At 32.0% G+C, this 16,467-nt stretch overlaps 1 protein-coding gene across 4 annotated transcripts in view; it reads right to left on the bottom strand.

Annotated features, from left to right (window-relative positions):
* Window positions 1-16,467, bottom strand: part of Khc-73 (Kinesin heavy chain 73) — a 489,570-nt gene that overhangs the window by 225,226 nt on the left and 247,877 nt on the right. For all 4 annotated transcript variants that reach the window (XR_012756224.1, XR_012756222.1, XR_012756225.1 and 1 more), the window contains exon 3: window positions 5,034-5,197. Coding sequence is in view for 1 of the 4 variants with exons in the window: in XM_075364813.1 (XP_075220928.1) it covers window positions 5,034-5,197 (164 nt within the window). In the remaining 3 variants the exon portion in view is untranslated. The remainder of the gene's footprint in view (window positions 1-5,033; window positions 5,198-16,467) is intronic.

Here is a 16,467-nt window from a genome sequence, read left to right on the forward strand (position 1 = left end):
TTTGTCGAACAATGCGAACTTAAAACTTATGTTTCATCCAAATAAACAATTGTAGCATTGCTTTATCTATATTTAGCCATTGCCTGCAAATATTTAATTCTCTTCCATCTGATATGGGATTTGTTGATTAAGAGTTTTCTGTTATTTCCAGTTTTACGCCATTTGAAATTTAACTCTTTCAAAATAACAGCTAAAGTTGATTCACTGCCTTCAAAAGCAGTAGATGAAAGAAGTTATTGCCTTACTTTTTTTAAAGTACGTGTAACTCACTTTTCTTTGAATGACTGTTCTTTTAACTACACCTAAATCAAAACTGTACAGTCCACTGACAGGTTTCGAATGTCGTTTATACTTTTTCGCCGTGCTAAAAGAACACAATTGGGTTGTCGATTGAAGCAATCACATCTTTTCTTCCTCGTTTTTGAGCCTGTGTTCTTGATATCCCACAAGCAGCAGCAGTTCTTTCTTCGCACTTTTGATTGCCAATTATATGTTAGTCGTCAGTTAATTTACCTACTTTTAGAGCTTCTTTTTTCATAAAATCGTAATCGTTACTGATAATTTCACGTGCTTGACTCCTTTTCTTTCTTTTTCCTGTTTAGCCTCCGGTAACTACCGTTTAGATAATTCTTCAGAGGATGAATGAGGATGATATGTATGAGTGTAAATGAAGTGTAGTCTTGTACATTCTCAGTTCGACCGTTCCTGAGATGTGTGGTTAATTGAAACCCAACCACCAAAGAACAACGGTAACCACGATCCAGTATTCAAATCCGTGTAAAAATAACTGGCTTTACTAGGAGACTTGAACGCTGTAACTCTCGACTTCCAAATCAGCTGATTTGGGGAAAACGCGTTAACCACTAGATCAACCCGGTGGATTTACTTGCTTGACTCCTAGTTTTTTCTTTCTTAACTACGATTTTAAATTCTGCCACAACAAACCGCAATAACAACACACGAATAAAAATAAAACATAAAATAATATATGACAAAAGATTTGCGAAAAATAATAGTAATTAAGAAACAATATGACCGCACAAAAACGCTATTCGAATACCTTCACTAAACACGATATAAACTGGTCTAAAGCTTATTTCTTTATACACACACTGTGTACTACGAATGACGGATCTAAATATAATCGTTACGAAAGACATTATTGCTAACTGCTTGAATAAATTTGTATAGGCCTGTACATAAAACCAATCAGAGCACTAGTCAATGGTTAACGAATTGTTATTGTTTACAAGATTAAGCATTTTTATACATGAATCAACTCAAGTGGAAAAAATTGAACCACAATAACATAAATGTGTTATTTGGGCGCCCGTACTGTCGTAAGTCGAAAAATGAAATAAAAATAAAACTACACGGAAAAATAATGTTTTGGAAAACAATAATATGAGATGTCAGCACGTGACGTCATAAGCTTGTATATTCGCTGGAGCAACTATATATTTGTATGAATGTATATATATCTTTTAACGGTGCTATGCACAAATTATCAAAACAAAAATTAATTTAATAAATACACGAGTTTACAATATAATATACTATATGAAATCATGACTTTTTAAATTAATAAATCTGTTTATTTATTTAAATAATTTGAAGCAGCTTCTATAATAATGTATTACTTTCATCACTAAAAGGGATAAATTCATTAGCTATTTACGAAATCTCTTGCATTACTTCTTTTGGCTATGACGTACGGAATCGGAGGTCGAAGTGCCAGTTACGGCTGCTTTCTAACAGAGCGAAAATGTCGCTTACAGAACTGAATACAAACTGCATTTCGGTAGGCTCGGCATGCCGAAATGTGACAGTATATTTAGCTAAAAAAAGGCCATGGGAAACGGCTTCACTTCTAACTTTAAACCTGACACAAAGCGTTTATTAGCGATAAGAATGGCTCTACCTTTTTCCGAAGCAACTAGTGATTCATGATAGGTCACCCACAACAAGATGGCGCAAGCCAAATTAGCTTCTTTTTTAAAGTTCAGAAATTTGGTTATTTCTTTTGTCATTGTAAAAATTAAAACTGACCGTTATAAAATTATTTTAAGATAAGTATCTTTTCATCATCTTTTGAATAATTCATTTTCATTATTATGATCAAATGTTTACTCAAAAAATGAGATTTTAGGAGGACATACTTCGTATAAAGTTAAAATCATTAACGATCTTGTTTGCTTTGTTTCCTCATCTGATTTATTTTATAATAAAACATAAATTAGCAAAATTATTGCTAGATATTCTAAAAGATGTGAAAAATAAATATTAATATTAAACCTTAGTAAAAACGTTAGTTTTTACTAACATTATTATTATTATTAAAACATTATTATTTCTTAAAATAAGTTTTAAAAATAATAATAATAATAAAGGAAAAATAAAACATTATTGATAACATATTGCATGACTATTAGCTTATATTGGTGTATGACTTATTATTGGTGTATTAATATTTTTATCGATTAGTGTGGCAAACTAGAAATTACTGGGCATATTTTATGGTTTAATGAATACAAAAATCAATACGCTTAAACGCAACTAAAATTAATTTCAGGTCTTCAAATCAGAAAATAATTCCTAGAAGCTGGTAAACTTCATTTTTAAAATAATATATAAAACGTTGATCTTATTTAATTTTTTTCTAAAGATACATAATAAAACTAACCGCGTGTTGTTAAGCTATAGTTTCTCTACCACCTGTCTGTCGCTAAGACATGTTACTATATCTAACAAACTCAAAAAACACACGCAACCAACCCCTCCACAGACACAAGCAAATGTATATATTTTAAGCTTACGCAACCATTTAATATTAATAAATTACAAAAAATAATTAAACAACGTTTTACCTCATATCCCAAATTTTATAACTAAACCAAAACTTACAAAAATCAGATGTTAAATAATATACACCGTTCTTATTATTCATTTAACTGAAAATTTTCATAAATGATAAAAATAGAAATAAACAGTAAACCTAAAACGTAACTTTTTAACACAATACCTCAAACTGTACTTGCCGGAGAACTGAAGTGATGAAATTTTAAATGAATTTAACAAATTTCATAAGACATTAAATTTACAAGTGAAGTAAACATAATGCTAAGATAGAATTTCTTGATATGGCCACATCCCATCAGAATGGAAAAATATTCACCACGTGGTTCGCTAAGAAGACTTCTTCAGGTAAATATCTAAATTGTTCGTCAGCTCCGCCCATGACATATAAAAAAGCTGTGGTAAAAAATTTAGATAAGTAATAACATTCACGGACCCAAACGACAGAAAGAAAATGGTTGAAGACACAAAAGGTTTTTTAATTTAAAAAAAAATTGTTATTCTACAAAAATTAATAAAAAATTAAATTAAAGGCACCGATTCAGTATAAACAATCTAATTTAGTATACAGTGTTCGGTAGTTACTTTTATACGGATTTGAATACTAGAGCATGGATACCGGTGTTCTTTGGTGGTTGGGTTTCAATTAACCACACATCTCAGGAACGGTTGAACTGAGACAGTACAAGACTACACTTCATTTACACTCACACATATCATCCTCATTCATCTTCTGAAGTAATATCTGAACGGTAATTCCCTGAGGCTAAAACAGAAAACCTCCCAATTTTTAAAAAAGCAATTAGAAGCCCATAAATATAGAAAACATGAAGTTACTGCCTTTTCCAAACACGAAAAGGAGCATAAACACAGTTTTAACTTTGAACAAGTGAAAATTTTAGATTATGATATAAATAATAAAAGGAGATTGGTAATGGAAATTATTCATATTTTTCCATTGTGAAAATTCTATTAACAGAACTGATACTAATGAATTAAGTAATATATATTCTAGTTTAAATTAATATTTTTCATTGACGTATTATGCTACAGAATTTATTTCATAATTTTTATTTTTATCATTTATCAAAATTGTCAGTTGGCTGAATAAGAACGGTATATTATTTAACATATGATTTTATAAGTTCTGGTTTATCATTACTCAAAAATAATAAATTCTACTTGAATAAAGCTTCGGATATGAAGTGAAACGTTTTTTAATTATTTTTTCTAATTTATTAATATTAAACGGTTGTATAACCTTAAGAATTTAAAAATAAAATATTTATTATCTACTTAAATAACGATGTTGTTTCTTTTTTAATTATAAATACATATAATTTTTTTTATTTTTGAAATAAATTAAATTTTCACCAAATCATACCCCGATATAATTAAAACTGATTTTTAAAGCGTTGAACGAGGATAAATGGGTCTAACGGGATTTATAAGGAATTTAATGTACTTTAAAATGCAGTAATCGTTAATCATTTTTATCAAAAAAATAATAATACAATTTTTGCTGGTAGGATTTGTAGGGGTAATATGAGAAACTCTATAAATATGAGAAATTCTGTACCTGGACTGAATGAAGCAAGAGTAAATATGGGTTTTGGCAACCGATAATGAATTTGGAAGTCAAATTTCATTCCCAGTAGTTGATTCTAAACTGAAATTAATATTATTACCGTTATTAGCTTGATCAAAAATCTATAACTTGTCGAATTTTTTTAATAAATTTCTAAATAACGTTAAAGATTGGTCTAAAAATTAAAACGAACAACAAATATGGGCAATAGTATTATACCCTACGATAAAGAAAATAAATTTCATGTTCTTTAGGACAAATTGAAATATAAATAATGTCTGTCGAGACTGCCATAGATTGACTTCACACTTCAAATGTAAGTTATACATCTACCGTTTTAATCGCTTCGATCGTTTATCGTTAAATGGATTACAAAAATTTGTTATGAATAGCTTCCCGTAATTTTTAAAAGGCTCACATGAAGGAAGCTAAGCGAAGTGTTGAGGCAACTTTTTAAAATCTAGCGAAATCTCAAAAACAATAAAAGTATAAATAATAAATTATTAATAATAAAATAATAAAAGTAAACAAATAATTAATAAATCATCGGTATTCACGTGCGATCTATGGAAAATCTTTGTATACATACCTGTCTGACCGTACGCAAAAATACAAGCATTATATCCTTGAAAAGCATTATCCAAGATATCCCGGCCAAGACAGTCGAAGACGACTTCTTGACTGGCAAAGCCGAGACTTTTGGGATCCACAGAGTTGAAACAGTGATCAAAGGCAAACGTTTTCGGCTGTTTCCTGAAAACAAAAAGAAATATAAGCTATTATTACACATTTTCATTAGTTTTTACTTATTTACCTAATTACTACAAAAAGAAAGTAAGATCTTATCTTCATAACAATAATGATAATTCTCATAACTCAAAAATCAGAAAATTTATATTAAAAAACACTGGAAAATTGAAAAGAAAAATCAGAAAAGTAACAAATTACATCCAAAAAGAAATCAAGTCCTAAAAAAAAAACTTTATGGGGAAAAATACTCCATCAAATCCTCTCGTCAAAACCTTGAAGAAATCTATCTTCGGAACACAAACGTTTTGCAGTCCTTGATTTCCAGTCAACTTAAGTACCACTCGATCGTCGCGGAGCCAGTGAAAAAATACGTATTTATCGTTTCGTTTAGACCGATTACTTTTCCTACCAAATCTTCCCTCTTACTGAAAAGTTTAATTTTTAACAAAAATCTAAAGTAAAGTTTGCTGAAAAAGGTCAGCCAGCCAATGTGAACGATGATAAAAAATTCCCAGATTAAAGTATGGAACTTTAACGTACATAAAGCTCTCTCATTTTCTGTTTAGCCTCTGGAACCACGTAAGGTATTACTTCAGAGGATGAATGAGGATAATATGTATGAATGTAAATGAAGTGTAGTCTTGTACAGTTTCAGGTCAACCATACCTGAAATGTGAGGTTAATTGAAAACCAATCACCAAAGAACACAGGTATCCACGATCTAGTATTCAAATCCCAATAAAAGTAACTGCTTTTACAAGGATTTGAACCTTAGAACTCTTGACTTCGAAATCAGCTGATTTGCCATGACGGGTTCGCCACTAGACTAACTCGGTAAGTACGTACATAAAGCTGAGATTTCTCAACTTTTTAAGGCAGGAATCAAGTGTAATTCAAGTGAATCAACATGAATACTTCTTTTAGGGGTTTTAATATGATTTTAAACCCTATTATAATGTAAAGAAATGGAGAGTTAAAAAATGCGCATGTAATCATAAGGCTATTGAAATTAAAATAAGTACCTAAGAAATTACTATCTACACAGGAGAATAATAATAATAATGCTCTGAGGTGTTCCAGACGTGGGGATTACCTACAACATCTACGTTCCACGTCCAGGGCGGCAACAGCTGTACTTATGTACAATACATATAGCTGGCTAACGAGGCTCCCAGTAAATTCTTCGGATATTTTACTCTTTTTGACCTGTTTCCATCTTCAGGTCACCAGATGGATTGGATTTTTCGGTCACCTGCAGGATATGAACAATTAATCGATTAGGAAGTGGACACACCATATTTAGAGCTGGCGATGTGGCGGTCAGGGTCAGTGTTATTGCAGATGTAACGGAGACCCTTCCGTTGTCCACATGCCCCCTGCGATGGCAAGCATGTAGCAATAGTGCCCATGTATGTCGGTGCATGGGAGCTCTGAAAGCTTCGGTGAGTAGGAGCCTGGAGTCAGCGTAGAGATTGCGCATCCGCTCTCTGCCAGGACATATGCCGGTTCCACCGGAGTACCGGATCGGACCTCCAAGGATAGTAGCCCTGGAATGGGGGTGTACCCCGGCGGCTAGCCTTGCTATATAATGGACCAAATCATATGAATATTCTTGAACAAACAAACGTGGCAGAGGGTGCACGTAAACACCCTCGTTTAGAAATCTCCGATTCGCCACAAGCGAAAAGGAAAAAGTAAAGAATCAGATAAAATTAAGAAAGATGCTGATAGAATCAGTAAAGCTTTAAGGAAAAGTTTATTTGGCTATAATGTACCTAAGCCAAGATTTTTAATTATTACGAAGGAGAATGGAAACTTCCAAAAGTCCATTCTTAATCGGTAGAGAGATTGCTAATTGTGCTGGTGGTCCTGTTAAAGAAATCCGGAAGACTTTCAATGGATTGCATGTCGAAACTATCAACGACAGTCAAAGCCAGAAAGTCCAGGCATTGAAGAAGATCAGTGAATTTGCGGTATCTGTGTAACCGCATAGCACCTTTAATACATCAAGAGGAGTTGTTGTTTGTCGCGATCTTCTAAATTGTACAGAAGAAGAAATTGTACAAGAAATGTCTAGTCAGGGAGTGACTCAGTGTGGCACACTAACCAGGAGAAGAAATGGTGAAATTTTTTCCTTCGGTATCGCATGTTTTGACATTCAATAGGCCTAACCTTCCTGAAAAGGTACGAGCTGGCATACATCGGCTTGATGTACATGCTTTTATTCCGCAGCCTATGAGATGTTTTAAGTGTCAACGATTCAGACACACTGCAGCTGCTAGATGTGAAGCGCAGGAAATATGCATATAATTTGAATGAAGACACATGAGGGTGATCCATGTAAAGATTCTCCAAGCTGCATTAATTGTAAAGGGCACCACAACTGCCGATCTAGGAACTGCCCAGTATATAAATTGGGAACGGCCATTCAGGAAGTTAAAATGATTCAAAAAGTCAGTTATCCTGAAGCGAAGAAAATTGTCAACTCACGAACACCTTGACCATCGACCACTTATGCAGAAGCAGCTGCTGCCCCTTCCACATCCAAAATTAACGCAGAGCAGTTGCTTAATACGATAACACAAAGTCTTGCGACAATGATTGAAATAATCATTGATTCAAAGATTGAGTCGACTCATCGGACAGAATCAGTTAAACAAGAGAAGGCACATTCTCGGACTGACGTCGTTGATATAAGAAACGTGCCAGCGAAGCATAATAAAACTAGCTAAACCTGCGATCATAACGCCACCAATTGATGTAATAAATAAAAATCTTGATTTAACTGAAAAAGGAAAAAAGATTACTCCGTCGTCGAGTCAGAAGGCTAAGGAAATTGTACCAAGAGAACAGGAAAAGTCTGAGTCTACCGAAATGGAGGTGCAAGTCATTATCGAAAAAGCACCAGACACAGACAATAATAAAACTGAATGCATAGAGCCTCCAAAAGCTCAGAGAGCAGCCACGGTAAGAGCGTCTATATCAGCCGGCCCCAGCACAGCCTTAGAGATTGAATCCAGTTCATCAGCCGCCGAAAATGCATCGCTTGTGAGTATAGATTCAATAGCAACGATGCTTACTGCACCTACTAAGCTTTCATCACCTGATGTAAGCCGGCGAACATCATTGGAATCAGAAAGAGAAGAAGATGCTATGTCCGAGGCCTCAGACACACTCATCAGAAGTTGAGGCCGTTCGAAGAATGGAAAAACGGTGCAAGAAAGGATAGCCGAAAGGAAAGCATAGGCGTCAAACATAAGGATACGAAAGTTATAACAGAATGTGAATACGTTTTTTTTTTTTTTTGTTTTTTTTTAAGTGGTAGAGTAACATATTAATAAAGCGAATAAAATGTATTTAAACATTTTGATGTTTTATTAACAAAAATAAAATATCAAAATATCGACTTCATTTCCAGTTTCATATTTGACGAGAACACAGTTGTTAACCGTGCCAAAACATGATTACATTTTTCAGCACTTCACCAGTTTCAATAAAAATACAAAAACAAAGCAGTCTATTTTGGAAAAGAATTGTGTCTGTAACCAGGATAGGGAAACAAACTATCATCCAAATCCGACCGAACAGATGGGTCTGACAATTAATCAGTGTCTAAAATCCACAGAGTGAAGAGATAACATCTGGAATGACGAAAGATAATCGCAAATATACGGAGGGTGTTGTTGGAAGGAAAAGTTCGATAGCGGTTAATGGAATTAGGAAGCAATCAATTGTGGAACTATACTCCGGATAAGAGAGCCCGAAGTAAATAAAAAATAACTTAAAATTAATTACTTCTAAGAGATACTTATACCTACACCGTTTCCACTAATATTAACTTATTTAGCGTATTCTCTTTTCAACTTTGCTAAATTAAAACAGGAAACTGTACAGAGAATATTTTGGTGAAATAATCGATTCACCGAAGTGTGGACTTTTTTTAAACCATTAAAACACCAGTAATTGTAATTGTTCACTCAAAATCATTCTGTGGATTTTAAATCCTTTTCTTTGCACGACCATATATAATCGAAAAAAATGTATTACAAAAAAACTGTGTAAATCAAGGTTTTAATCATTTTATATGTCTGCCTTTCTTGTCTGGATCTCCACTATTATGAAAATGAATGGATGAGTTTCATCATAATTCACTAGAAAATTATGACAAAGTCGGATTATTAACCGATCACTAAAATCCTCGTAAAAAGAAGAAGCATTCTAGGTGTTACCGTACCTAGAATGACTTTGTAAACTATGGTCAATACTATTTCGTAATTTATAAAAGCGTATTCCATCATGCGATCGACAGATGCTCGATCGGACTCCGATAATAACTCATATTAAAACTTCATTAATAAAAACAAATGTGCGACAGATTAAAAAAGAAACCGCTTTATAAATCTCAAGCAAAATCGATTCCTCCGTTTAAATGTCTAAAACATACTTTTAAAGATTGTACAAATAATTGCCTAATAAGTAATATCTTTCTTCGTTGTTCACCGGGATTGAATATTTTTAGTTATAGACTGTTTCAAATAACACATGCTACGAATTATTTCGTTTCAGAACGGGAGATTTATCTTGAACAACAAAATGATTAATCGGCGTGCAATACTTTCTTCTCCACAGAAATAATTTAATACAGTTTTAACCAGAATAAAGATGGTTTTTGTTGCTACACATATTTTAGCTTATCAACCGAACATTAATCAGTTTTTCTATTAAAAAGAATCATTCTCAACCGAAAGACTATACTTCAAAAATGTCTCGTAAGTGGAAAACCTTCAGTTCAAAAATGCTCTAAAGCCCAAACCGGGCGAGAGCAGCGAAAAGGTTGGTTATTAGGCAGTCATACGGCATATTTTTAAATTTATTTTTACTTCCTTGTACGAAGTAAAGAAAGTATTGTGATCATGAAAAATTTCAGTTTTCAGATTTCAACGTAAATATCCATTTTGACTAGTTTCGGCATGAGGTCTATTCGTACGTACGTATCTCGCATAACTCAAATACGATTACCCGTAGGATGTTGAAATTTTGGATTTAGGACTGTTGCAACATTCTAGTTCTGCCCCACCCCTTTTGACTGCAATCGACTGGACCAAAACATCCCAAAATAAAAAAAAATTGAATTTTGGACTTTTTCTTAACTGCAGTAATAAGCCCTCATTGAGAGCTTTTCAACGATATTATTTGTAATTATTTTCATTGGTTCCAGATTTAAAATAAAATTTTAATTAATAAAATATTTGGATCTTACAAGAGGAAGGCACATCGGTTATTTTTTTAAAATTTAATATACTGATTTATTAATAATTAACCTCTGATTGTAAAAAAAAGTTTTGCAATAAATAATAATTCAATAATAACAATAAAAAAAAATATGAGAAAATATCAGAAGTTAAAGAAATAAAATTTTATGTACTTTTTATTTTAAAGAAATGTGTATATGTAATTTAATAGGCGTACAAGGAAATCATGAGGTGTCCACGTCAGATTTATTTTACAAAATTTCACACGCAAATAATTTAATTAGGTGAAAATGTAAGCAAGAAAGTATTCTTCTTCGATTAACTTCAGATACTTGGAAGAAAAATTTACTAATAAAACTTAAGTGCACACCGGAAGAGTAATGAGGGAATAAAATAAAAACCTCCTATGATCTTTTAGTGTCGCTATGAAGAGCGTTTGAAATTCATCGACAACGATATTACCGAATAAGATTAGTTCCAATTTTTTTAATATGTATTTATTTATTTATTAATAGAATAGAATACTACAGCTACAGAAAATACATGAAATTAAATATCTTGAATGTAATCAGTTTGTAAAAAAACTACCTAACTTATAAAATAAATAAATAAAATTTAATCTGTACCATATAGATAACTGGCATTAAGAACCGCGCTTGGGAACAATATTCGGCACAACAAACATTGCTTTTTAATACAGTTTTATCAAACAGCAGCAAGTATTTGACGCAGTTCTCAGACGTATACGATTAAAAGTTTGTTCGTTACAGAGAAAATTTCACGACAGTGCAACAATTTTTAAAACAAAAAAGAAGATGAAGATTTAATCTTACCAAAACTTTAACTCACCAAAAAAAAAAAAGATAAAACATTCTTAGCACGTATCTTGAGCAAGAAAAGTAACGATAAATTCTGCACACTACTCTACTCCCTACAACTCGCTCGTTTCACGAATACTGTCACCTTGTTCATATTTTCGAACGCACAGTAAAAAAAAATATCTACTTTTCAATATCATCTAACATACAAATTAAACGTAAGATAAGATTTTATTCATTTACTCCGTAAATGAAGCATAAAACGCAGAAAAATGTATTTAAACCAAACACAGATTGCATAACTCATCTTGCTTGGAGACCCCAATAGAAAAATTCTACAAACTCGATAAAATCGAGTTTATTTCATTAATCAGAAGATTCGAATGCTACTTTTCAATTACTTTACTTGCATCCGATTAAACAATTCACAGTATTTGGAAAAATAGACATTAGAGAAATCAAAATATTCATGCTGAAAAATAAACAATCTTTAAAAAAAATAATTTATCTAATTTTTTTCTTTTTTAGAGGAATAATGATGTTATCATAGAATTCAATCAACAAATCTTTTTACATCGGTTCATTTCATACAACTGTAGAAAGAGAAAAGTCGCAGTTTTAGGAGATTTTTTAACATTAGTTATTTATAAATGACCGAAATAGATAAATTTTGCTTGGTTGATTCAACGGTCTGTATTTTTTTGTGCGGTTTCGTTCAAGTTTAATTCGAATTATTCACCATCTTTTATAAATCAAAATATGTTTAGAGAGGTCATCTGAAATTTTTTTTGTCACCGTAAATTGTTAAATGCAGCATTTAAAGACTGCAATTGTTTACGAGAAAACGCCCGCACTGCGTTTCGCGGATAGTTACCACCTTTTTAAATATTTTTTATTAAGCGCACTAATCAAAGTTGAGTTGCATTTTTATAATTATAATTTATGATGATTGTTAATTTCCTAACAGTGTTGATTTAATTTAAGTCCTGTTTAATTATTTTTACACATTCAACATCAGCTACAAAGAACTGATCTGAAAGTAAACGAACAAAAATCGTATGAAAAAATATAAGTTATAAATTAAATGAAAAAAATCATATACTTTTTAGAAATATTATTTACGCGAAATAATTGTTTAATACGTGAACTTTCTTAATAACTGCACTACATACCTAAGTAAATATCTAGAGTAATAAAAAATCAGCAAATAAATATAGACAAAAATGAATTGATAGCCGGATTCATTATTGTATTATGGAAACATAAGTAAAATTTGTATTTGAAAATGCAAATATATATATATTTGTACTTAGAAAATATTTTAACCGCAACTGACAAAGTAGTAAAAGAAATGAATGAAATATTTTATTCGAAATACGGTATTCTTAAAATTATTGTGACACCAAAAAATTTAATAAATCAAGGAAATACCGTTTTTCTCCAGTTACTAAAACGAATGAATGACGTTTTTAATTTTTATTTTCTTCACAACTGTAGCAGTTTAAAATATCTGCTATCTTCGAGGTCAAGCGGTAGGCGTCTCTGCCTTTCAACCGAAGGTTACGGGTTGATGTCGTAGTTTAAAAAACAACATATCCCATATCATTTTGCAAAATAACATAAAAATTATAATTACATATTCCAAAACCAACAAAATTAAGATCTTTAAAAAAAAATGACATTTAATCATAATTGTAACATATTATGTGAAGGGCTCTGACGATAAGATTTACGTTTATTCGAATAATTAACAATCAACAATGCCTGTTTGTCACTTAAGCCTATAAACGGGCCGAACAAGCAAACGAGGGGAAATTCAATTAAAAATTTAGAGGACCCTTGTAAGACCACTCTTGCACTTATACAAAATTTTCAAGGTTGAAGGAACAGATCGCTTTGCAATGTAGTCACCGAAATCACTGACAAACAGTAACTTTTTAATCGCGCAGGATGAGATCGTCCATACCGAATACAAGGGCGAAGGCAATTATTACTGTAATAAAAATTACCGATTCACTTCTTTTACGCTTTTTGTCACACAGATCTTAAGTACTACAGAAGCGATAAAAAGTATTTAACAAATAAAAATCCATAATAAACAAATGCTTAAGCGAACTACTTGTAAAATATCAAAGCTAATTAGAAAAAAAAAATCACAAAAAAAACACATATTTATTACTTCATTATCAAGACAATTATATTTACTCATATGTGTCAACAGGAGTCTAAAATATTCAAAATAGTAGCTGCAGACTGCTGATGTCACGGTCACAAAACGTAAAAGGCCATATTTAGATACCTTTCTTTCTGTTAAGTACGGTCCGATCTGCATGGGATAGCAGATCTTTCTAGCATTCTTTTTTTTGTAATTATTATAAAGAACTATCAGTATATGATTAAAAATATTCAATACAATGTACACGCACAATCTTTACGACGAAACTCGAAATAAAACAAGAATCCTCAGTGATGTATAACTAATTTTTAAAATTACTTTAAATTTAGACCAAATATACTACGATTTAAAGACATTTCCGACATTTCCTACACACATTTCTCCGACATTGACGCGACTACTAATCCAGCAGCTCTTTTGATATCCAACAGCTGAAGTGGAACTCCCTATTTCATATCTGCAATACCTAAAATTAAGTTAATAGTACGTAACTGAAGAACTCAAACCAGGAACTATACGATTTAGTTGGCTTGATAAAAACTACAAAACGGACTAACAATTCGTTAATTTTTTTACATATAAAATCAACCGAAGGAAAAGCTACTGTTGGTGTCGAGTAGATTTTCAGAGAAAACAGAAGTAGAAGGATTTTTCTGCGTGACGATAAGTACTTACGTCGTGAATGTACAGGCTCGATTACTCAACGTTTTATTCTATATCTGTACTCCAATTTCATTAATTTTATCAGATGTCAGGCGACCTTCTTAGGAAAGCCTGAATACATGCTAAGATAGCCGATCCATTTTTTGAACGATAAGTGATTAATTGCCAGCATATATAACGTAAAATGAAGCTAAGGCTTTTACCAGCAATGTGTACAGTAAACAAATAATAGAAAAGCTCGTCAAAGATATCAAATCATCGATCAGTTTTTAATCGACAACACAGTCAGCATAATACAATACGCAGTTTTTGGGCATGCGAAGGGAGGGGAACAAATCATTAATAAATCACTTCTACTGTGCGACTCTCAACACGTATTCGTAAAAGGTAATTCCCATTAACAGAACATAAAGCAATTCTATCTGCAACATAAAAAATATATGCAAACACCTTTTTTAAAAGTAATACGTCATTATAATATTAGTCGTCCGTTAGATCCGCCTTAAACTGGTTAACTAAAGAAATAATTATATTCATAACACTCATACAATAATACCGTTGCGATCAAATAAGTAGCAAAGCTTAAAAATACTAATTACTGGTAACTGCGGTAATTAAATAATACGAGTGTAATTAAATACAATTCATATTAATTACTAGAGTAAACTGGTCTATTAGGTTTGTTAAAAAAACATTTTTTTTCTAAATAACCGAATATTAATCAACCTACTTAATTCAGTATTCAAAAAATAAATAAATGCTAATTTCTGAGATGAAGTGGTGGCGTCTGTCTTTCATCATCCGGTACCGGGTTCAAGCTCCAACCAGACTTTTACGTTAAAAAAAGTTCAGTTCATATTCCGACGTAAGAGCTGATGTTGTGGATTATTAAATAAAGTTAAACAGGCGTTTATAAGAAATAACACTAATACAGTTTGTAAACTAAAATACGAAATATAATAAAACGACGTTAAGCTGTATAACATCAGCACTGAATTATAATATATTCTGACTACGTCTAACAAACAATAACGTTGATAAAGGACGTTTCTTTCTTTAAATATGTTTTGAGCGGTTCAATACGAAAGTAAGTGCGTCTTCTTACAGATTAATTTCAGATACTGATTTATGACCGTTATTATTTACACGTAATTAAAAAAAAATCGAAAACAACAAAAGAATAACCCCATAAATCATATTAATAGCAGGATTATTTGAATAATTAAATAATATAAACAATTTTTTATTCAATTCACCACTGAAGGTACAACTCAAAAGGTAAAGGAATGAGCCAAAGTCGACGACCAGAGTAACAGATAATGTACAAATGTAATCCGTTCAATATAACAACATAAAATGTGGAGATTTTGGACTTAACTTCAATCCGATCCTAACACATCGGGGTTTAATCGATGGAAACCTCTCGTAATAATTCATCCGACAACAATGTCTACAAAAGCTATATTCTACAAACATTGAAATATGTTGTTTTAACGACTAAGGAAAATAAAAATTTACTTGAATTCATTTACGGAAAAAACTAATAGTAAAATTACATCTACTACAGAATTACGTTTTTAAAAAGTTTGCTTTATTCAAACAATATTAATTACAGGAACTAGGCTATAATTTTACAAGCAAGCAATTAAATAGAATTACACGTAAATATCAAGCAAAATATGTATTTTATGTTAATAATATTTTAACCAATTAAAGTTAGATTATTAAAAAAAAAAACGATTACCATACAAAACCTTCACTTATTGTATTTATTTTAAAAGCAAAAATTATCCCGATATTAATGTTCGACGACAGAAAAACGATTTCTACTGTAGTAAACAGATTTCGAAAAAATAATGCACAATATTCTTCCAAAAGATTCATAATTTTCACTAAGTCGATTTTTTATTCTCCATTAGTACGATTATACGAGAGGATATATTTTTCCATCACTATTACAACTTTCAGTCATTTACCGACCTCGTCTTCACGATCAACTTCCCCGACGGGGAGTCTTACTCTTTTAAGACTTTGGGGGTTCACGTGCCCACGGCTCTCCCTATGCAGCTTTTCTTTCTACTACATACCGAGCTGCTGAACCAGTCATTCCATACACGTATACCAAACCACAAACACTACACAGATTACAAGATAAACCTTTACAAAACATCTTACATTGTTTCCTCTTACAGTTACATTCCGGGGTATTGAGAGACCTTTCGAAACGCAACCATAACCAAAGATGGAATATCGTCCAGATGGGTGGATGGCTCTGCTTAGCGAGTCTCAAACCAGTCCTGTGGCCACTAGGTGAACTCAGTTATATGCAGCCCTAGTTCCAGTACGCGCGCGTTCTGCTGGAGT

This window comes from Lycorma delicatula, chromosome 1 (assembly GCF_047948215.1).
Source record: "Lycorma delicatula isolate Av1 chromosome 1, ASM4794821v1, whole genome shotgun sequence".
Lineage (NCBI taxonomy): Eukaryota > Metazoa > Arthropoda > Insecta > Hemiptera > Fulgoridae > Lycorma > Lycorma delicatula.